Source organism: Oryza glaberrima, chromosome 10 (genome assembly GCF_000147395.1).
Source record: "Oryza glaberrima chromosome 10, OglaRS2, whole genome shotgun sequence".
In the NCBI taxonomy this organism is placed as follows: Eukaryota; Viridiplantae; Streptophyta; class Magnoliopsida; order Poales; family Poaceae; genus Oryza; species Oryza glaberrima.
In genome coordinates, this window is record NC_068335.1 from 1589975 (window position 1) to 1610677 (window position 20703).

Genomic DNA, 20703 nt, shown 5'->3' on the forward strand with positions numbered 1-20703 from the left:
CCGCCGGAGCCTTGGCGAAGTTGTACGTGGTGGCATTGATCGGTTGGTTGTGGCAAGTAGACGTGTGGCGGCAGGAACGTCGACTGAGCCGGGTATGGCGAGTAGTACGGCGAGGGTTGCCGGTACAGCGGCGAGAAGGCCATGGGCGGCGGCGGAGGGCCGAATGGCATGGCTGCCGGAGCGGCGCCGGCGGCGGAGTTCCGGCGAAAGTTCATCGCCTGTAGACAATGCATGAAAACGATGAACCCCGAGGATTCTTGTTGTCACCTTAAATAGTGATTGCACGTACACGTGCATGTATGCCGTGTCCAGATACGACTCGGATTGGGCGGGCCCACATGCAGCGTCCGTGAAACAGAGGCGGATTCGGCGTGCGGGCGTACGTAAGACAGATCGAACCGGACACGGCGTAGTACTAATTAACGCGGACAAAACAAACCTTGCGACACAAGTGGGCCCACCATCTCTACGTGGACTAAAATCAAGGCTAAGACCTCGTCTTTGGGCCAAGGGCTAATTGCGCTTTGAGCCCTGGTTCAAAGCTTAACTGCTAATTTGACATTATTTTTTAAAAACTTTTTTCATTTGATCCTCTTATTTAAAAACGAAACTTAGCGAGAATGTCAATGAACGGTCTATCAATCCTACCAACCAATATCGGATGGTCAGCTTCAACAACTAATTTACTAGTGTACTACTGCTCCCTCTTTTGTTCCAACAGTACATAGTAATATTTAAAATGTTTTTATCTTATAAACTACTTATTCGATCTACGATCTAATTACACTGTTGTATTTGTTGTAATTAAATATTTATAACAAAATATCACATGATTATATTATGGTGAAAGAAAAATATATATTTCAAACCATTAAAATTTAATGTTTCATACATGATAGTGATACGTTTCATTGTGTGTCTTCAGTGTTTTGCCAAAATTCCCGAAAGTACCCGTCACTATTCTCTATTCTCTCTCTCCACCTTATCCATGCACGTATGCATGCATTTTGGCGAGCTTTAAAATGATTTTTCTCCTAAACTAATTATCCAATCTATGATTCGGTCACACCATTGTATTTATTGTTATTAAATCTTTACAGCCATATATCACATGATTATATTTGATAAAAGAAAAACATATGTTTCAATATGTTAACACTAATTGTTTCATATATAATAGCGACATGTTTCACCGTGTTTATTCACCATGTTTCATAAAATTTTTAAATGTTTCAGTTGTTGTTTTTTTTTTCACCATATCTCTACTATTATGAAAATTGAAGATGTTTTCGCTAAAATTTTGGTTTGTAATCTGTATTTGAATCGGTTTTAGTTCCTTTTTTCTTACGCTAGAGTGTCCCTCTTATTCGAGATGCATGCGAATTAATTGGGCCGCACCTTTTCACGTGCCCCTTACCTCACGCACCAATCGGGCGTGCATGAGACCGTTTTCCACACGCGCCTTTGCGCGCCACCGCGATTGGGCCCGCAACACCCTCGCGCGCACGATTTTCCGTATGCCCAATTGGGCCCGCGACGCTCTCACGCGCGATTTGCCCTTGCCGCATGTCCGATTGGGATAGGGCCGCCCTCGCTCGTGATTTAAAGATTGAAGATGTTTTTGTTAAAACTATGGGACGTTGTCCGTATCCGATTCCCGTAACGTGTAACATTCATTGCAAAGTCATGACTCGTGAGCGAACTGTGAAAGAGAGTTCGTGTGATGTCGATACCAAGCGAATGAAACTCGCAGAGTCCGTGTGGATATCACGTACGTCGTTGCCTAGATCAACTGATTTTATTCGTATTACATCACACGATTTCTGGAACATGTTAGCATAATTTTAAGTCAGTCTCCACACATGCTCGTACGTAAGAATTAGTTTTACTTTCTAAAATAACGTGCCAGCTAAAATAAAGGATGATCAAAGTTGCTGAATCCGTCCGTCATCAACTCCTGCCCGACTTGAGATAAAGCTGGACGACAAATCGAACTCATGTTCGAAGGCTTCATTGTTTGGCTTATACTTATTACTATAAACCAAAATTTAAATTTCTTAATCTTGAATTCGACTTTTTGGTTTTTTATCGTACTTTATTTTACATCATTTGTTTTTAGTCGCTAAGATCATGTATATAAAAGATTAGCACATAAATAGTATTTTATTTGGTAATAAGTGATTCAGATAAGCACATAAATAAATGAAACAATGGGCTGTGATTATTTATCCACTGACACACATGTACAAATTAAATTGAATCTACCCGTTGCAACGCACGAGCATCTTTTCTAGTATAACTTGATGTTTCACTCGTTAGGCAACTGGCAAATTTGATTGCCTAATATTTTTGGGGGCATCGAGCGCACAATGGGTAGATTCTTCCGAAACTTAGGTTTGAGCTGTAGGGATATGCGTAGGCTACGATAGCATAAAACAAAAATTTTCTACCACGTAAAACAGGGACCATGCAAGTATTAGATCATATATTGTTACCACTTGACGTGTTGTGCAGTAGAAGTAAGTGCTAAGTAGCCGAAGGAACGTCGGGGATGTAGCGTGCGTCAGTGTAAAGGAAGTAGTCGATCGCAGCAGCTCGACGTTCTCCTCCTCGTGCATTCTCCTCGCCGTGCTCTCACACCGATCAGCACCGCAAACCAGCGGCACCTATACCGGTATCCACACGTACAGGGATGGAACGCCACGTGCAGACGTGCTAGCGTCCGCGCGCGGATAGGGTTTTGCTCGGGGAGAGGAGTGGCGGCTAGGGTTTCTCACGTGATGCAATCACACCACCGGTCACACCCCTCACAAATATATAGGATCCATGACTCGGCCCTCCAAGGCCCAAAGGACTCCTATTCGGATCCCTATCCGAATTAAGCTCATATTGGATCTACGTCCAATCCCCTTATTCCGGCCCATTAAGCGCGCGACCCTGTAGGTTCATGTACACTCGGGTGTAACCCGAAAACTTCATATTTTTTGAATGCATATGTAACGTTGTGGTTAGAATTTGGCCAATTAAGCGGCAGCTTCGTTTTTTAAAAAGGTGGTCAAGTGAGTAAAGTTAAAAAAAAAAGGATCAAATTGACTGAAAAGCACAATTATCCCTTTGGCGAAACACTAAATATTAATACGCCGCACGATTTAAAATAATTTGTAGTTAAAAATTTATATATACAAGGGATTTAAACTTTAATGAAAAAGTTTTAAAATCAACTTCAAATTAAAATTTAAAATCTAAATTTTCACATCGGCTAATTCTATATATAAGAAATGTTAGGGCCCGAAAACAAAACGGATATAGATATCTGTATCCTTACTTAAATTTTCAACTCGAATGAATGGTTAGAGTGAAAAGGGGACAAAAGGAGTGTGAGAGATGAGAAATATTTTTTCTTTGAATGAAGATATAAATCGAAAATAAAGTATCAAAATGTTTTTGTCTTCTTCCTTGTTCTTTTTTAGAACAGTCTTCTTCCTTCTTCTATTCTTTTTTTTAATGAACTTCCTTCTTGTCTTGGAGAGAGTGCACACGTGGCTGTCTTTGCTAATCCAGTAGGAAGATGGCTGTCATTAGCTTCTACTGTAGAGAAACTAAATAGGTTAGATGGTATGGAAGTACACAGGCGACTCCAGCTAATCGCTGACTGACTGGAAGGCAATTTTTGCTGCCATTTTTGTCAAGATAGAAGAAAGAAAAGGAGATCTGTTACATGAATGATTTGGACGTAGTCCTAACAAGATTGCATCTACATGTGTATAGACTTTCCAACTGAGAAAGCAAAAATGCGTTGATGCTTGTGCAAAGCACATTTCAATTGATGGTGAGGATGTTGTTAAACCCCGGCCTTCAATTACATTCAAAACCTGATATTGATGCAGATGCAGATGTCTCTAAACTCGGGATCTTTTGATGTAACCCAACCGAATTCTCCTTTCCTGAATGGATTGTAGGAGTAGAATATTTTTCCCCAAAGTCCTTCTTCCTAGAGAATAACAACAACAAAATGGCCATTCGGGTTTTTTTTTTTATAGAAGGAACAACATTATTTCTAGGCTGGCCTGGCCCAACCCGGACCAACCTCAGCCCATGGGCCACGGATCCCATGTTGGGAGAGCCCAGCCCGCTAAACCCTCGAGGCCCTAATAAAAAGAGGCGATAAAACCCTACCTAACCCCTTCTCTTCCCCTCCGCCGCCGACGACCAAACCCCACCTCCCACCCCCCGCCGCCGACGAGCCACAGACGAAGATGGCGGAGGTGAACCCGAAGGCGTACCCGCTCGCCGACTCGCAGCTGGCGCAGGCGATCCAGGAGCTCGTCAGCCAGGCCGCCAACTACAAGCAGCTCAAGAAGGGCGCCAACGAAGGTAAGTTCTCGCTTTCGGTTCTTGGGTGGAATTGCTATGATGTTCTTGCTGCTGCTAAAAGGGTGTGAGTTTTGTGTGCTTTTGCAGCGACGAAGACGCTCAACAGAGGGATCGCGGAGTTCGTGGTGATGGCGGCCGACGCCGAGCCCCTCGAGATCCTTCTCCACCTTCCCCTCCTCGCCGAGGACAAGGTCCATCAGATTGCTCAATGATTCTTTTTTTTTTCTAATTGTTGCGGGTTTCGATAGCTGTTGCTTGGGGTGCAGGGTTTAGATGAAACAGCACAAGAAGTGATAGAGTCGTTAGTATTTAGGCAGTAAATGTGATTTGATACCTGTTAGTACTGAATCCAGTGCATGCATTATTTGGCTGACAAATTTTGATTATTGATTATTCAACATTGCGTATTTTCCGATAGTTTTTTTGATGCCCTATGCTTTATTTTGTCATGATCTACTCGGTTCAGGTTCAATTATGTATAGATAAGACTTAAGACTACCTTGATAATTTTCCAAATTGCTGACGAGTAGCTTGTCCAAGAACATTTAGTTGCAATTTGGAAAAGATACTTATGTGTTGATAATTTTGTTTTCCCTGTTTTGTATGTGAAATTGTGATATTTCTTTTGAAGCACATCAATATTACCTGACTCTGCCAATGTGACTGATGATTGTTGAGTATACTCTTCCACAAATTATTAGTGTATCTTCTATACTGCATTATTTTACAAGATACGGTAGGATCATTTTTTAGTTGATTGATGGTGCTGTACTGCTCTTATTACACTCAATTGTTCCTTCTGAATACAAAATCATGAATGAATTGTTACATCTTGACCTTGCATCTCACTTTCACACGCACGCCCACTGGCCATAAACCATGAAGAGTTTCATCCTCAATGGTGTACCGAACTCATTTGTACCGGTGTGCAGAATGTGCCATACGTCTTTGTCCCATCAAAGCAAGCTCTCGGCCATGCATGTGGGGTGACGAGGCCCGTGATCGCCTGCTCGGTGACCAGCAATGAGGCCAGCAACTTGAGAGATCCAATCAATAACCTCAAGGTGATGACCGATGGATCACCCCCGCCCTCTCTCAGAGGCTAAACCTCCCAACTTTTGCATTCACCTCCTTCACAGCTTGTTAATTCTATTCAACCTTATGAATCATTGCAGGTCGCCATTGAGAAGCTCCTGATCTGATCAGTGATCTGATGAGGTGAAGTTCAACCATGGCGTTTTCGGCGTGAAGGGCCTCACAAGGAGCCGGAGGCCTGGACTGGTGATGGTGTCTCTGTGTTGCAGATACCTGTGGTTCTAAGTTCCTTTTATATGTTTTTTGCCAGACAGTTTAGTCAGCTCCCAGTATTATGTCTGAGAATTTTCTGCCATTAATCTTAAAGAGCAGTGATTGATCAGTTGAATTATTGAGTTCTCCAATGAATTGATGTGTTCTGAGCAGGGTTGACAGTATTTGTTTTCGGTCAAACTGGCACTAACATGAATTAGTTTCGTCAGCGAAATTCAATAATCGAGTTCTCCAGTGAATTCAGTCCTTGCGAGATGACGAATTTGGAGCGAAATTCATGAAATTTGATGAATTTTGTTCAAAATTCATTGAAAAACGGAGCATTTTGGAGGAGCTATAAATCCTGGGCAATGAATTTAAACGAAATTCAAGCGAAGCTGTGTACTAAATAAACCCTTGTGGTCAAGACACATTCAACATAGAGCTAACAGGATCTCTGGCCCACGTGTCAGATTCTCTTTCTCACCGACAAGTGGGCCCTACCTCTCCAACGAAAGCGCCAGATATTTCCCTCCTCCAAAACCACAATAAGGTCGCCACGTAGCACCCGAGCGGCACCATACGAAACACCCCCACCCACTGGTTAGGTGGGGCCCACGTCGCCCGCCCACCGACATGTGGGCCCCGCTTCGCCCGCCCGTGCCAGCCAGGATGGGAAACCGCGTCCGACTGTCCGAGTCGGTTTCTCCGTACGGGCCGCGCCGCCGCCTATAAATTCGACCCGATCCCCTCCACCCACCGAACCGAATCCCCTCCTCTCGAATCTTTCCTCCTCTCTCGCCTCGCCGGCGAAACCCTAGCCCAGCTGCGGCGGCGGCGGCGAGACCGAGAGAGAGAGGCCGGAGAGATTTTGTGGGGAGGAGGAGGATTGGTTGACGGTAGGGCGGGGGGGACATGGCGAGGTGCTTCCCGTACACGCGGAACCCCGTGGCGGAGTCGATGTCTTCGGCGGCGGCGGCGGCGGTTGAGCCGGGGATCGATAAGGTTCGTTCGCTCGCTCGCCCGTCGAGCAAAGTCCGATTCGGTTTTCCCGAATTTGTGCTGTGCTACGGCCGCCGCCGCTGTCGAATCATCGACTCTTAATTGCGATTAGGATTAGGATTATGAGCAGGATCTGACCAACGCCGCTAGTAATTAGGCAGGCACGGGTGATTGGTTGTTTGTTTGTTTGTTTGTTGGCCATGCTTGCTTTTGGGTTCTTGTTTGTTGGTTGCTTCAATTGGGATTATAGTGGCATGTTCTTGAGAACAAACTAGGATTAGGGTTATGTTTGGGGATTAGGATTAACTGTCTGTTTGGGGAGAATTTGGGGAACAGGATTAACTGTTTGTTTGGGGTGAAATTCTCTGGACAAGAAAAATTGGTTCAGGAAATTGGAAATTGAGCGGAGAAGTTGTGCTTGATTGATTGCAAATTAGTTAAGTCTTCCGTGCCTGTTGCTGGTTTATGGTTTTCCATTATGGAATTCAAATGCCTCTGGTAGGCAAAAGTTCAGCTATATTTGGGTGAAACTGTCGTTGATTATCGTTGATTGCAGAAGATGATTTTGTTTTTCCTCCTTAGGTGAAAACATCTTGTAATACAAGATAAATGTCCTTTTTGGTAAAATGTGACAACAAGATGTAGTCACTCACAAATGGCAATAAGAGTGAAATTTGTTGCTATTTGCTTCTAATTACAGACCTCTTCTCTGTTACTTCCGTTTATGGAAATGTCCATTGTGTACTTTGCATTGTCAAAAACCTTTCTGCCATCTGTCTTGACTTTTTTTTTCAATGTTTTCCGGTTCCATTTTTTTCCTCGCCCTTAAATGTTTTATTTACAATGTTTAATGTCTTGACTTAATTTTTTTTATCAACATATGTTTGATGTTTTCTCTTAAACAATGAAATCTTTTAAAATGTTGGTTTCTTGCTCTTTATTCATCTGTGGCTTGCTCTAATGTTTTTGTGAAATTGTGAGATCATATTTCAGTTCCGTTTTGCTTTCCTTTGTCTTGGAGTTTATTTTAGCCAGATCGTCTTGTAGTTTATTTGAAGTGTGCAAATTTTGTTGCCATTTTGCTCTATTTGATAGTACAATGGGTGCTTGTTTGTACTTTGTGCTGGTTGGTAAGTACATAGCAGGGTATTTGACACGGTGACTAACAGAACGAGTCCATTGCGAAACAGTTCTAGACTTCTAGTGAACTTTGTAGGTTGAAGCTAAGCATTGTTGGATAATTCAAAGGGGACTGGTTTCTTATCTGTTGAGTCCGGATTATTGATTATACGCTAGAAAAAGTATCAATATTGGTGCATTGTTTTCATGCCTCTTTGCATTCCCGTCGTCTGTTCTGAATTGGAACTGACGATTAATCTGGTGGCTGAAGCTCCAGAAAGAAAGGGAAATGATGCAAAAGAAGGAAAAGAAGGAAAGGAAGAAAGAGAAAAGGAGACAAAAGAAAGCTGCCCAGCTGGGTGAGAAATATGAGACAGATGATCATCACTCTAAGCATGGCCATAAGAAGAGAAAGCACTCAGGCTGTGAAATAGTTGGCGAGGAGACAAGAAAAGTTTGTAATGTTACCATGGAGCATTTGGAGAAGAGCAGTCTTTCTGAAGAGCATGAGGCTCCTTCCTACAGTCAGGCTTTGCGTTGTACCCCAGAGAGCTCACTGGACAGCACTAAGAGGCTGAGGACTGAAGTGTCAAGTAGCCCTAGTCAAACCAGAAATGGTAAGGATTTTTCTGTTTTTTCTTTTTTATTTCTGCAACCTCTTTTTATATAAGCAATATTTCTCAATATGTGATGCTAATATTATGTGCCCTTGCAGGTGTTAACATTCGTGTAAAGTTTACACCTACAAATCAAAGAAGAGACCCAGAAGCAACAACAGGAATGTCAATGAAACCAAGAGTTACTGAACAATCACCAGTCAAAGAAACCGGAATGGATCTGTCCATGGCCAATAGGAAGAGAGAGTTCCAGCCTCATGTCAACACAGTGTCAGTGGTGAAACAAGTTGTCTCCCAACAGAAGAACATGTCTATAAGGAATGGCAATTGTTTGGATGAGTCAAGAAAAGTCAGTCAGCAGCATGATGCAAAGTCCATGCAAAGAGTCAATATGGTGCAGAGAGTTAGAACTAAGTCAACACCGATTGCTGCGATGCAAAGAGTTGATCCGCCTTCATCTGAGAAGGCAGTGATGCAAAGAGCTAATCCTGCGCCCACAAAGGTTATGCAAGGGGTTGAAGCTGCACCTGTGAAGTCAATGCAGAGAGCTAATCCCACGTCCACAAAGGTGATGCAAGAGGTTGAAGCTACACCTGTGAAAGCAATGCAAATAGCTGGCCATATCACTCTTTCGAAAGTGTTCAACAGAGAGAGTACTCAAGTTCAGTTGAGGAAAGAAACAGGAGGTCCCCTACTTGGGGGCCAGCTTAACACAGGGCGACCTACTCTGCTAAACAAGCCCAAGGTGTGTGCTGATCCACCTATCTTGTTAAGCAAGCCGGAGATGTTGTGTGTTGAGCCACCTGGCCTGTTGAACAAACCGAAGGCGCATGTCGAACCACCTGTTGTCAAGCAGCAGCAACAGATTGTGCCCGAAGCACAAGAAGAGCCTTGTTCTGTTGGAAGTGTCTTGGCAGCAGCATCCCCAGTAACAGAGGCACAACAGTCCAGCTCTGACCGGAAAAGCCGCAAGGCTGAGAAGAAAGGGAGGAAGCTTGCAGATTTGTTTGTGAACTGGAAACCATCACCCACACAGATGGAAGATACAGATGTTGGTGACCAGGACTGGCTCTTCAGCTGCCGGGCGACCCCTAAAAATAACTGCAGGACCTTCGATGGGTCAGCAAGGTGTCAGCCTACCGAGCAGCTCTTCTCGCTGCAGCCCAGAGCAGTCCATTTGCCTGACCTTCTTATGTATCAGCTGCCGTTTGTTGTGCCTTTTTAGGTTATAAGTTTAGATTTAGATGAGTGACGGTTGTAAGTAGCTTAATGGGCAGTGGACAACAAGAAGCTGTGAAGCTTTGTGGGAACTGGGAGCCGTGTTTCCTTGCTTCAGTTTTCCAGCTTATATGTTCTGTTGTATGAAAATCATTAAATCAGTGGAGATAATAACAAGCGAAAAAAAACTTCACACACTGTTTGATGCCGTTCTCTCTCTCTCTCTCTTTTATTGTGGCTTGGCAAGATTCATTCTTTTGTTTCCAAGTATGTAATGCTTATTCTGTATTACTTCATGTGGTACTGGGCCCCAGCTAGCTTTCAACATTTTTGAATTCTGTGCAAGTTTTTAAAAATTACAAAAGGATAAAGTTATTTACTCCATTTTAAATTGTTGCTCTAGCTTAGTTCAAAGTACATTTATATCTTTGATAATCAAATTTTAGAAGTTCATGTGGTTTAACTTCTGAATTATACATTATTCCTTCCTCTTCCTGCTGTTGTTTCTTTTTCAATTCTCTTCCGATATTTGTACTCCTGTTGTAACACCTTGACTACCATTAATAAAATGGTTATAAGGTAGAGCCTCTCTACCTTTTTCAGTCAAAAAAAAATTATACATTATGGAAGTGTTTCTAAGGTGAATCTAAAAATATAAATCTTATTTAAAATCTTATGATGTTAATATCAATTATTCAAGCATGGTAGACATAAATCTTAATATTATTATGAGCACATTGAATAATGGCAAAATATTTCAAGGTCATCAAATAATTTAATAATTCTCCAAAAGAGTCCAGAACTAATTACGGTGAATGACAAATCACTATGAAAGAATATATTCTCAGAAGATAAACCATGCACTTAGGCATCGCTAGATATCTATGATCAATAGAAGACCCACAACTCTCTGGCGAACCCATGGTGCTGCAGTATTGTAAAGAACCCTGCTATACATCCGACCTTCTTGTCCCACCGACGTACGACTAAACGGCAAAACCGTACGACTAAACGGCAAAACAGCAAATGGATAACGGCGTGAGGCTCAATGAGTTGGAGGATTAAACAGCGCGGGGATCAAGCCATGAACAGACGTTGCAGTCGTACAGGAGTCGGACATTTTCGGACGTATGTGTAGCATTTTTCTATTGTAAAGCAGTTTGTGAAAATAAGGATGAATCCTGAGTTAAGCCTCTCTCCGGCTTCTATAAAAAGAGAATAAATGATAGATGTGGTAGTTACTACCCTTATCCATCCAATAAAAAACAACGTGTTAAGCCGTTATTTCTCCAGTTACGGCAATGTAGGAAGGGGGAAATTGGTATTTCCTCTTGATGTTTGCCAGGGATATTGCACGCAACGCATGAACGCAATGTTTCTTTGATGTAGCACATAGTGCATCTTTGATGCTGAAACTGAGGAGTTGTTAGGGATGTTGCACGCCGTTTTCAGTTGATATTCTTAGATTTTGCATATATTAGATTTTTTATGTTGCAGTTAGGTCCCGTACATTTCTGATTAAACTACATATTTTATTTCGTGTAAAAGCTTTATATATAAAAGTTGATATGCAATATTATATAAACCCATTTTTCATGTTTAAAATAACTAAAACTTAATTAATTATGTGTTAATGACTTGTTTTGTGTGGCCGTACTTACTACTCTCGAGTGTGATTTGATTTAAACATGTGTTGGGGTTTAGGGTTAAAAGCGATAAAACCTAGTAAAATTGGATCACTCATTCTAAATTTAAAATCCAAAATAATTAGCCTTATAGATTATTCTTCATGAATTAATAAAAAAACGAGTAGGACTATGGTGTTTTTATCCCACTCGGACTGATTAGGGGTTGAATTTAAGGTCTCTTTTAAAGATGCTCCAAAGTCATCTTTTTCAAATTTTTATCTCCTTTAGGAGATGACATATTAAAATAGTGGTCAAATCATCTTTGACAAATAACCATAAAATTATACTACTAGTGTTCTACGGTAAAGCAGATATTTTCCTACCTAAAAAAATGATTAAATTACTCAATCCAAATTTAGAATTAAAATTTAATTAAACCTGATAGGCTATGAAACTGCTAATTGGCGCAGCGCGCGCCCTCCACTGCACCACATGTCCTCTATTTTTTTCGCGATTTTTCTCCTTGATGTTTTTTCTCTTTTTGTGGCGCGATTTTTTCCCTCCTAATTTGGCGCGATTTTTTTTCTCAAATTTTATCGTCCCTCCCCTCGGCGCATATTCTATATTTTTTTTGCATTCTTTTCGATTTTTTTAATCTAAGCACACGTGTTTTCAAGTTTTTAAGTTGAAAGTTTTTCAAGTTGAAAGTTTTGAAATCTGGAGTTGAAAGTTTTCAAATCTCGACTTGAAAGTTTTCAAATCTGGAGTCGAAAGTTTTCAAATTTGAGTTGAAAGTTTTCAAATCTCGACCTGAAAGTTTTCAAATCTGGAGTCGAAAGGTTTCAAATTTGAGTTGAAAGTTTTCAAATCTCGACTTGAAAGTTTTCAAATCTGGAATCGAAAGTTTCAAATTTGAGTTGAAAGTTTTCAAACCAAAGTTAAAAGTTCTCAAATCTGAGTTAAAAATTTTCGAAATTTGTCTTACTAATTTAAATTTCGAGTTGAAAATTTTCAAAGTTTGATTTGAAAGTTTTAAAATTTAACTTCAAAGTTCAAATCTTAAGTCGAAAGTTTTCAAATCTAACTTAAAAGTTTTCTATCTGTTACTCCCTCATTACCTAAATATTTGACACCGTTGACTTTTTAAAACATATTTGACCATTCGTCTTATTAAAAACTTTTGTAAAATATGTAAAACTATATGTATACATAAAAGTATATTTAACAATGAATCAAATAATAGAAAAAGAATTAATAATTACTTAAATTTTTCGAATGAGATGAATGGTCAAACATGTTTAAAAAAGTCAACGACGTCAAATATTTAGGGATGGAGGGAGTAGTAAAAATAAATAAAAAAGACAATTTTATCTTAATTCTATCCTTAATAACTACTCCCTGTGTACCATAATATAAGGGATTTTGAGTTTTTGCTTGCAACGTTTGATCACTCGTCTTATTTAAGATTTTTTGAAATTATTATTTATTTTATTTGTGGCTTACTTTATTATCTACAGTACTTTAAACACAACTTTTCATTTTTTATATTTGCAAAAAAAAAATTAAATAAGACGAGTGGTCAAACGTTGCAAGCAAAAACTCAAAATGGGACGGAGGGAGTAACTAGTTAACCTAACCAGCCGAAACGCGCGCCGCCTAGCTAGGTTTGCCCGATAGATTACTCTTGGCCAAAAAAGGAGTAGGACTCTGGTGTCCTAGTCCCACTCGGACTAGGCGCAACCGCCTATAACATTACTCGCGCCAAACACGCGCCGCCCGCACCTCGCCGTCTACGGCCACCGCGCAATCCCCGCCACGACAACGCCGGCGATGTCGGCCACGCAGCCGGTGAGCGAGGTGTTGATCCGGCGGGTGACAGCGGACAACCTCGCCGTCGAGATGCTGACCATCCGCTCCCACCTGCCCTACTTCCCTTACATCACCATCCACGCCGACTACCCCGTCGACAACGCCGCGGCGCGCCACGGGAGGCGCCGCCGCCGCCGCCGTGGCGGTGGACGCGGCAACAAGAGGGAGAGCGAGGCCGACGAGCGGTGCTACAGGCTCGCCAAGTCCAGGGTGGACGAGCTCGACGTGCTCCACCTCGGCATCACGCTCTGCGACCACCACGGCCGCCTCCCCGCCACCGCGATCGCCTGCCCGGGCGGCGCCGCCATCGCCGTCGAGATGGCGTGGCAGGTCGGCTTCTCCGACTTCGACGTGAGCCAGTCCGCCGTCGACGCCCTCCGCGCCGCCGGCGTCGACTTGGAGCACCTGCGCGCGCGCGGCGTCCCCGCGGCGGTGTTCGGGCAAGCGCTGCGGGTGTTCGACATCGTGTCCGCCGCCAACCTCGGGCGGCTCACCTGGGTGGCGTTCGGCGGCCTCTACGACTTCGGCATCCTCCTCAAGATGCTCGACGGCGGGCGTCCGCTGCCGGAGACGGCCGAGGGGTTCGCGTCGCGGCTGCGCGGGCACCTCGGCGTCGTGTACGACGCCAAGTACGTGGCGGCGCGGCTGCCGGTGGACGGCGTCGAGCTGCGCGGCGGGCTGGTGAGGGTGGCGAGGGTGCTGGGCGCGCCGGCGGCGGCGGTGGAGGAGCCCCGGCAGGCCGGCGAGAAGAGCCTGGTGGCGAGCCAGGTGTTCATGAGGATGACTGGGCTCTTCTTCGCCTACCACGACGTCGCCGTGCACGCCGGCAAGATCGACGGCCTGGAATGACGTCATGTTCGCCGCCGGCGATGGCGCAATGTTTGTGTTCTTTCTGAATTTTGATCAATGTTCAATGGTAGTAATACCTGTGATCTCAGATGTATATCTCGATGTGTACTATAAAGATTTAGTAGAAAACTTTATAACTGTTTAAAGGCATGAAAACTAATCTTGGGGACACAAGTTTCAGTTTAAGTTTCAGAAAACTGAACTTGCAGAACATTGCCATAGATAAAGATCAGTTATGTTTATATATCTTTACAGAATCTCATGACAAAATTCTGTGATGTAACACAGCACTTAACGATAGGCAAGAGCATTCATCACATCAGAATCCTCCTTAATTGAAAGGAAAATAGGGGATAACATGTTCATTAGGAGCTAGCTAGAGTTCTAGCAGTAAACTGAAGTTTATGTCCTTCCAAACCAGTAAAGTAACACGCAGGATGAGCCCTAAAAACATTGGGCAACTTGAAGTGACAGAACAGATACAAAGTAGATGAATCCAACAATAACCATATCAAAATATGTGGAGATTGTGAGCTTCGTCTCGACGTCATCCCCTGATGAATGTAATGCATCCATCCGATTTCTATCATTTGAAACGAATCCAATTACAGCCAGTTCAGCATACATTGACATATTGTCAATTGTAATGTCGATCTCGAGGAAGATGCTGCCTGCTAGCTGCAAGAGGACATGTTTTTCATGTATGAATTAGCTAAATTGTACCAGAAACAGAGCACTTTCACTTAATTTATTCAACAATGTATCGCTCATGCAGTGCTCCAGACTGAGACGGACTCACGAGCATGCTGAATGCATCAGTAGCATAAAAAATGGAGAATGAAATTCCATATTTCCCAAGGAAGGAAAGGAATAAACTTATAATTGAGGAATAAAATTAAAAAGGATAAACTAAAAATTGTATTTGAAAAGAGTTCCCATTTTTTCTGTTGTTCTAAATTGGCTCCTATGTTGCGCTGCTGCATTTTACACATCATAGCAAGCATTGCAACACTACTAACTCGTAGACTGAACAAATGAATTATGTAACTAGTAATACCTGCATGGCTGCATGGAGAATTTGTCCAAGGACGAGTAATACCTGCATGGCACATATGGCGACTGAAATCAAGATAGAAAGAAACGAGAAGCAAAACGTAGTACATATGGGAAGGAAATCATATGTAGCGTTAGCAGCTGTGATCTTTACAATGGAATGGAAGCTCACGCTTGCTATTGGAGGATTTTAAGGTACATACGTCTTCCTCTTGTTTCTCTTCGTCAGACGAAGCTCGAGTACCATCTTCTTGCTCTGCTACATGTCAGTCGTGACTGAGGGTGGTGAGCTCTCCTTTTCATCATCTTCCTCTAGCAGATCATCCTCTTTATCTGCCAGATTATTCTCTTGCTCCCGAATATGTCGATCATCCCATCTACGGACTACAAGGGTTGGATTGTTGGGGTGGACCTCTGTTGCACGCCTCACAGCCGCTTCCACTCCCTCCACCCCTGCACGGCTAGCTTTCGTGCACCAGAGCGTAACGCTCACACGCTCCAGTGAAGGGGGATGTCCCATGGCCAAGTCGAGATCACCACTGCTACCATTACCGATGGCCATGTCGTTGTCCCATGCTCGGAGGCTGAACTCAAGGTACCGAACCCTCGGCATGGCTCCTCGTGAGAACATGGATTGCACTGTCACAAAGTTGAAGAAGGTGCACTCTGTCGCGCGTTGGAAGGCGTTGGTGCTGACCACAAATCTCTCCACTGCACGCTCCTCTATGCTGCCAGTCGCCCTGAGGGTGACGGAGCAAAGAGCTGGCAGTTCTCCAAGGATTTGTATATCCCCCGGTCGCACTTGATCAACCCACATGTCTATACAGGTGATGAGGAGCAATGGGTTGATCCATGTCGGCAGATTCGAGAATGAACCGGTAGATCCTTTGGACAGAAATCTGTGGAGAGATACAGGGGGCATCCAGCCTTCCTGCATCAGATTCAGACATCCACCAAATGCGTAGATATTCAGGATCTGCAGCCTGTGCAAACTTCCCAGGCACTCTACTAAAGCTTTGTCTTGCTTCTCACCCACTTCTTCCCATTCGATGGCAAGCACTCTCAGTCTGGTCAGTTGGCGCAGCTCTTTCACAATGTCTACACATTTACTAGTTGAGATACTCGACAACTCTTCTAGCGATGTCATTTCGCCTAGCTTGTCTGGCAGCCTTGTGCCAAAGCTAATACGTAGGCACATCAAACGTCGAAGCTGAACTGGCAGGCAACTTGTTTATACGAGATCCAACTAAGTCTAGTGTCTGCAAAAACTCTAGTTTGCCAATTTGCATTGAGAGCTCGTGACCAACATATGTGGCGGTATGGCTTTCTGCATATTTACTATTCCATTTTATAATGTATGTGTCTTGTAGTCCTAGGTATCTAAGCTGAAGTAAACACCCGACATGCATAAGGTTAAATTGGTTGCTATTCCCAAGATCACAACCTTCCAAATCCAATACTCTTATCATTTTAAAGCTTGAAAGGGATGGCATCAAGTTAATTGCAGGACTAAACATAGTGAAGGACCTCACTTGAAGCATAGTCAGGGTACACCAAGGGGTATTGCACTCTGTGGTGCTATGTTGGAGAGATAACCTGCGTACCTTGTTTCGTGAACATGTGATATTCACAATATCATTGAACACAGTGATGAAGTTTTGTTGGCTTGACAGGTGGCATATGAGATCAAGCACCATGTCATGTACACGACAAGCTTTTGCTCTGCCTTCAGCATTGATATCAATGGGTTGGATCATGTTTCTATTTACGAGTTCGTTAAAGTAATTTTCACCTTGCTCAAATAAGCTACCACCATTTTGTGTTTGTTGCACAAAACCTTCTGCTATCCACCTCCATATCAGCCGGTTTCTCCTAATCTCATAATCTTCTGGGAATACACTCAGACACAATAAACAAGACTTCAGATGTGAAGGTAGATCATAATAGCTGAAAGATAAAATTTTCTGCATGTCTTCAACATTACGGCCTTCTGTAAGTCCACGTCCGATAGAATTGTGCAAAGTAAACCATTGATCCTTTGTCTGTAACTCCTTATTAGCCAAAAGGCTTGCTATAGTAATTATGGCTAATGGCACCACATTTTTTCAAAATTTCATTGGATACTTCCTCTAGTTCACAAGGACATCCATTCCCATGAGGAAATATTCTTTTATAGAAGAGTTTCTTGGAGTCATCATCAGAAAGAGGTCTCATTTTATAGATTATATCATTATTGGCAGAGCAGCATGCTTTAGATACATTGACATTGCGGGTCGTCATGATTAACCTACTGCCAAGATTGTCTTTAGGAAAAGCACACTTGATATAGTCCCATACTCTCTCGTCCCATAAGTCATCGATTATGATAAAGTACCTGAATATTAGCTTGTGAGAATTTGGAATTAACAGGGAAAAAATATATATATAATTTGTAGCTTTGATGTTTTTCCTAGTTAGGAAGTCGTTACTCCCTCCAGCCCATTTTAATTGCACTTGTGGGTTTCTGTGTCTAACATTTGACTGTCTATCTTTTTTGAATTTTCTTAGATTAGTATTTTTGTTATTATTAGATGATAAAAGAGTAAAGTGCACCAACGGTCCCTAAAGTTGTACAGGTGTGTCATCTAGGTCCCTGAACTATCAAAATGCATTTTTGGGTCTCTGAACTTGTCTTGTGTGTCATATAGGTCCATCCGCTGACGTGGCATGCCACGGTGACGCCTATATGTCGGTGGGGACCCACATGCATTCACATAGAAAAAAAAATAAAATTTAAAAACATATTTTTCTCCTCTCTACCTTATAATTAATATTTTTAAATTTTATCTTTTTCCTCTTTACCTAAGAGAATAAATATGGTTTTTAATTTTATTTTTATACATATGACTGACATGTGGGGTCCCCACTGACACGTAGGCGCTATCGTGGTATGCCACGTCAGCGGATGGACCTACATGACACACAAGACAAGTTCGAGGACCCAAAAATGCATTTTGAGAGTTCAGGGACCTAAATAACACACCTACACAAACTTAGGGACCGCTGGTGCACTTCACTCATGATAAAATATGAATAGTATTTTATGCGTGACTTATTTTTAAAAAAATCTTCAAATAAGACGGACGATCAAATATGGACACGAAAACACACAACTACACTTAAAATGGGACATAGGGAATATTGAATTAAGAAGTGTCAGATTCTAGACAAGAGAAAAATGCTACTCCCTCTGGTTACATATACTTGTCGTTTTGGACAAGACTGAGATCAAAATTTTAGAACTTTGACTATAAATAAATTTTAAAATGTTTTACTTTACAAGCATGGAAAGAAACTATATGTATAGATTAATCTTGAAAGATATATTGATAAAACCATATTTTATATATATATATATATATAATATTAATAAATAGTGGCCGAAGTTGTCTTTTGAAGACCGTGCCTTTGTCCTAAATAACAAGTATTATCGAACTGGAGGGAGTAGATACTTATAAGAACAATGTATTTATATACAATGATTACCAACACAGTACTAAAGACATGCATCCATGCAGACTCCAAAATAATGGTGACATTATTTAACAAAAGAGAAAAAAAAAGAATGTTGCGTAGCAAAGAAATGAAATACCCGCAGCTAAAGATATATATATTTTTTTTAAAAAAGGATCGGCTTAAGCAATTGAGCAGAAATCATCATTTATGCTTATCCTAGAAGGTAAAGAAGGGTATATGTTCTCTGTTCGGTCATGGGTACCTCTTGTCCTGAAGAAATTCTCTCAATTCGTCAATGAGCTGTGTTTCATACCTTGATGATTCATTGATGTTTGCATATTTTACTTTGTCCAATTGATGAAGCATCTTCTTGAAAATCATTCTTACGTCAGGATTCCTAGAGACAGAAACAAAAGCCGAACAATCAAACTGTGCTTCAATTTTCTCATGCACTGCTCTTGCAAGAGTTGTCTTGCCCAGTCCTCCAAAGCCAATGATGGAGATTATCTTCAGTTGCTGCTTGGATGAATCTTCACCTTCTGTCGATGTCTTGATCAGTTCCTCCCTAGTGTGATCTATACCAACAAGATCTGTTGCGTCGATGTACAATGCTGTCAAGTGTGGATCAATAGTAGCAATAACCATGCCGCTGTTTTGCAGCTCGAGTCCGCTGTACCTTTCACGCAACCCAGCCATCTGCTGCGCGAGGGCTTGGGCTTCCTTGATGGCATCAACAATCTGATGGAGCTCCTTTGCCTTTCTGAACAATTTGCTGATCTTTTTAACGGACCTCTTGACTCTGTTCTTGAAGGTACTGGGCCCACTATGGGAGTCATCTTCCACCCGCACCATGAATGCATCAACGGCATCCTCCATGTCGTACGAGATCTCCCTCACCTTGGATGCCCAGATCTTGACCTGATCATCTAGCTGGTCTAGGGGCGCCTCAGCCACCTTACGGAGTGCAGCATGCATCATCTCGAGCTCTATCTCCAGAGACTTGACCCCTTCCCTCACATGCTTCTCAAGGCTGTATTCATCCTTGAGCAGATCAGTAAGCTTAGGGAGGAGAGCTCTCATCGCCCCTGTTGTGACCTCCATGGCTCAATTTCTGCAATCACAGAAATTTCCACTTGGTTAGTTACTCAGGTCATATAAGACTACTTATTGAGAAATTCATCAGACGCAGAAATTTCCACTTGGTTAGTTAATCAGGTCATTGCAAGAGAATGGCCATAGTTTAGTCTTCAGTTAGGCCTTAGGTCAACCGTACTTTGCGCTTTCGGCAGTTGTCAAAGGTGATTGGTATCCCCAATGATATTAAGAAATGAAAACTGTATAAGTTGTGATGTGCATACGATACAATGTTTTAAGGGGCAATTGCTTATTTGACCCTGTTTTGAACTGTAATTGCCGATTTGACCCTACTTTTTGAACTTTACTTATTTGACCCTTTTTTTCGAGTACGAAGCTTCCGTCTGACCCTCTTTCGCTGACTCCGTTAGGGTTCTATTTAAAAAAAGAAAATGTTTCCAGAGTTCCTAATGGCGAAAATACCCTCCAAAGCCAAACCCTATTCTGACTCTCTCTCTCTCTCTCTCACTCGTGCGTACCTCTCTCTCACTTGTGCGTGCGGCGGCGGCTAGCTAAGGGGGCGGCGGCGGCGGAGAGTTGAGGGCGCGGCGGCGGCGTCAAGCACAGCCCCGCCGGCACCTGCTCGTTGTGGTGGAGGGCGGCGGCGGCGGCGCGTCCGGTCCGGGTCGGCCCCGATCTATGGGGGGAGGCAGTAGCGAGCTGAGGAGGCGGCGGCGGAGTGATGTACAGCCACGCCGGCGCCCGCTCGTGGAGGTGGAGGCCGGCGGCGGCGGCGATTTGATGGGGTGTGGGGCGGCGCCGATCTGAGAGGGCGAGGGCGGCGAGCTGTGGGGGCTGCGGCGGCGGCGGGTGCTACACGCGGCGACGGTGGGAGGGCGGCTGCGGCGGCGAGCTGTGGGGACGGCAGCGGTGAGCTGTGGGGGCGGCGGCGGTGAGCTGTGGGTCGCGGCGACGGCGAGCTGTGGGGCGCAGGGCAGCAGCGGGTTCTACACGCGGCGACGGTGGGAGGGCCAGCGCTCGGAGGTAGCCGACATTGATGCTCCCTCAACCATGGAAGGGATTCCTACCATAGAAAGTTATTTTCCCTCTATTCTCTT

The 20703-nt window shown here is 43.1% G+C and overlaps 5 protein-coding genes across 5 annotated transcripts; 3 read left to right on the top strand and 2 right to left on the bottom strand.

Moving 5' to 3' along the window:
- Nucleotides 1-141: 141 nt before the first annotated feature.
- On the top strand, nt 142-5846 carry LOC127752610 (13 kDa ribonucleoprotein-associated protein-like). The gene is made up of 5 exons (XM_052278020.1): nt 142-209; nt 4160-4374; nt 4462-4565; nt 5307-5438; nt 5550-5846. Exons 1-5 carry the CDS (start codon nt 142-144, stop codon nt 5574-5576), a joined length of 546 nt encoding a protein of 181 aa, XP_052133980.1. The 3' UTR covers nt 5577-5846.
- A 583-nt stretch (nt 5847-6429) lies between these two features.
- Nucleotides 6430-9814, top strand: LOC127752533 (uncharacterized). Its single transcript, XM_052277938.1, has 3 exons — nt 6430-6666; nt 8054-8399; nt 8498-9814. The coding sequence occupies exons 1-3, from the start codon at nt 6577-6579 to the stop codon at nt 9622-9624; spliced, it is 1563 nt and encodes a 520-aa protein (XP_052133898.1). The 5' UTR covers nt 6430-6576; the 3' UTR covers nt 9625-9814.
- A 3261-nt stretch (nt 9815-13075) lies between these two features.
- On the top strand, nt 13076-13963 carry LOC127752611 (probable CCR4-associated factor 1 homolog 11). The gene has a single exon (XM_052278021.1). The coding sequence runs from the start codon at nt 13076-13078 to the stop codon at nt 13961-13963; it is 888 nt and encodes a 295-aa protein (XP_052133981.1).
- A 296-nt stretch (nt 13964-14259) lies between these two features.
- LOC127753040 (uncharacterized) lies at nt 14260-16272 on the bottom strand. Its single transcript, XM_052278496.1, has 3 exons — nt 15220-16272; nt 15021-15062; nt 14260-14641 (listed from the first exon to the last, which is right to left on the bottom strand). The coding sequence occupies exon 1, from the start codon at nt 16212-16214 to the stop codon at nt 15276-15278; it is 939 nt and encodes a 312-aa protein (XP_052134456.1). The 5' UTR covers nt 16215-16272; the 3' UTR covers nt 14260-14641; nt 15021-15062; nt 15220-15275.
- Nucleotides 16273-18647: 2375 nt separating this feature from the next.
- LOC127753043 (disease resistance protein RGA5-like) lies at nt 18648-19612 on the bottom strand. Its single transcript, XM_052278501.1, has one exon. It carries the CDS (start codon nt 19610-19612, stop codon nt 18764-18766), a length of 849 nt encoding a protein of 282 aa, XP_052134461.1. The 3' UTR covers nt 18648-18763.
- Nucleotides 19613-20703: the final 1091 nt, after the last annotated feature.

Coding starts and splice junctions, on each gene's coding strand:
- LOC127753043 (XM_052278501.1), bottom strand. CDS start 19,612: ATGGAGGTCACAACAGGGGCGATGAGAGCTCTCCTCCCTAAGCTTACT.
- LOC127752533 (XM_052277938.1), top strand. CDS start 6,577: ATGGCGAGGTGCTTCCCGTACACGCGGAACCCCGTGGCGGAGTCGATG. Junction 6,667..8,053: donor TTGAGCCGGGGATCGATAAG/GTTCGTTCGCTC, acceptor TGGTGGCTGAAG/CTCCAGAAAGAAAGGGAAAT. Junction 8,400..8,497: donor CCCTAGTCAAACCAGAAATG/GTAAGGATTTTT, acceptor GTGCCCTTGCAG/GTGTTAACATTCGTGTAAAG.
- LOC127753040 (XM_052278496.1), bottom strand. CDS start 16,214: ATGTGCCTACGTATTAGCTTTGGCACAAGGCTGCCAGACAAGCTAGGC.
- LOC127752610 (XM_052278020.1), top strand. CDS start 142: ATGGGCGGCGGCGGAGGGCCGAATGGCATGGCTGCCGGAGCGGCGCCG. Junction 210..4,159: donor GCGGCGGAGTTCCGGCGAAA/GTTCATCGCCTG, acceptor CCTAATAAAAAG/AGGCGATAAAACCCTACCTA. Junction 5,439..5,549: donor ATCCAATCAATAACCTCAAG/GTGATGACCGAT, acceptor GAATCATTGCAG/GTCGCCATTGAGAAGCTCCT.
- LOC127752611 (XM_052278021.1), top strand. CDS start 13,076: ATGTCGGCCACGCAGCCGGTGAGCGAGGTGTTGATCCGGCGGGTGACA.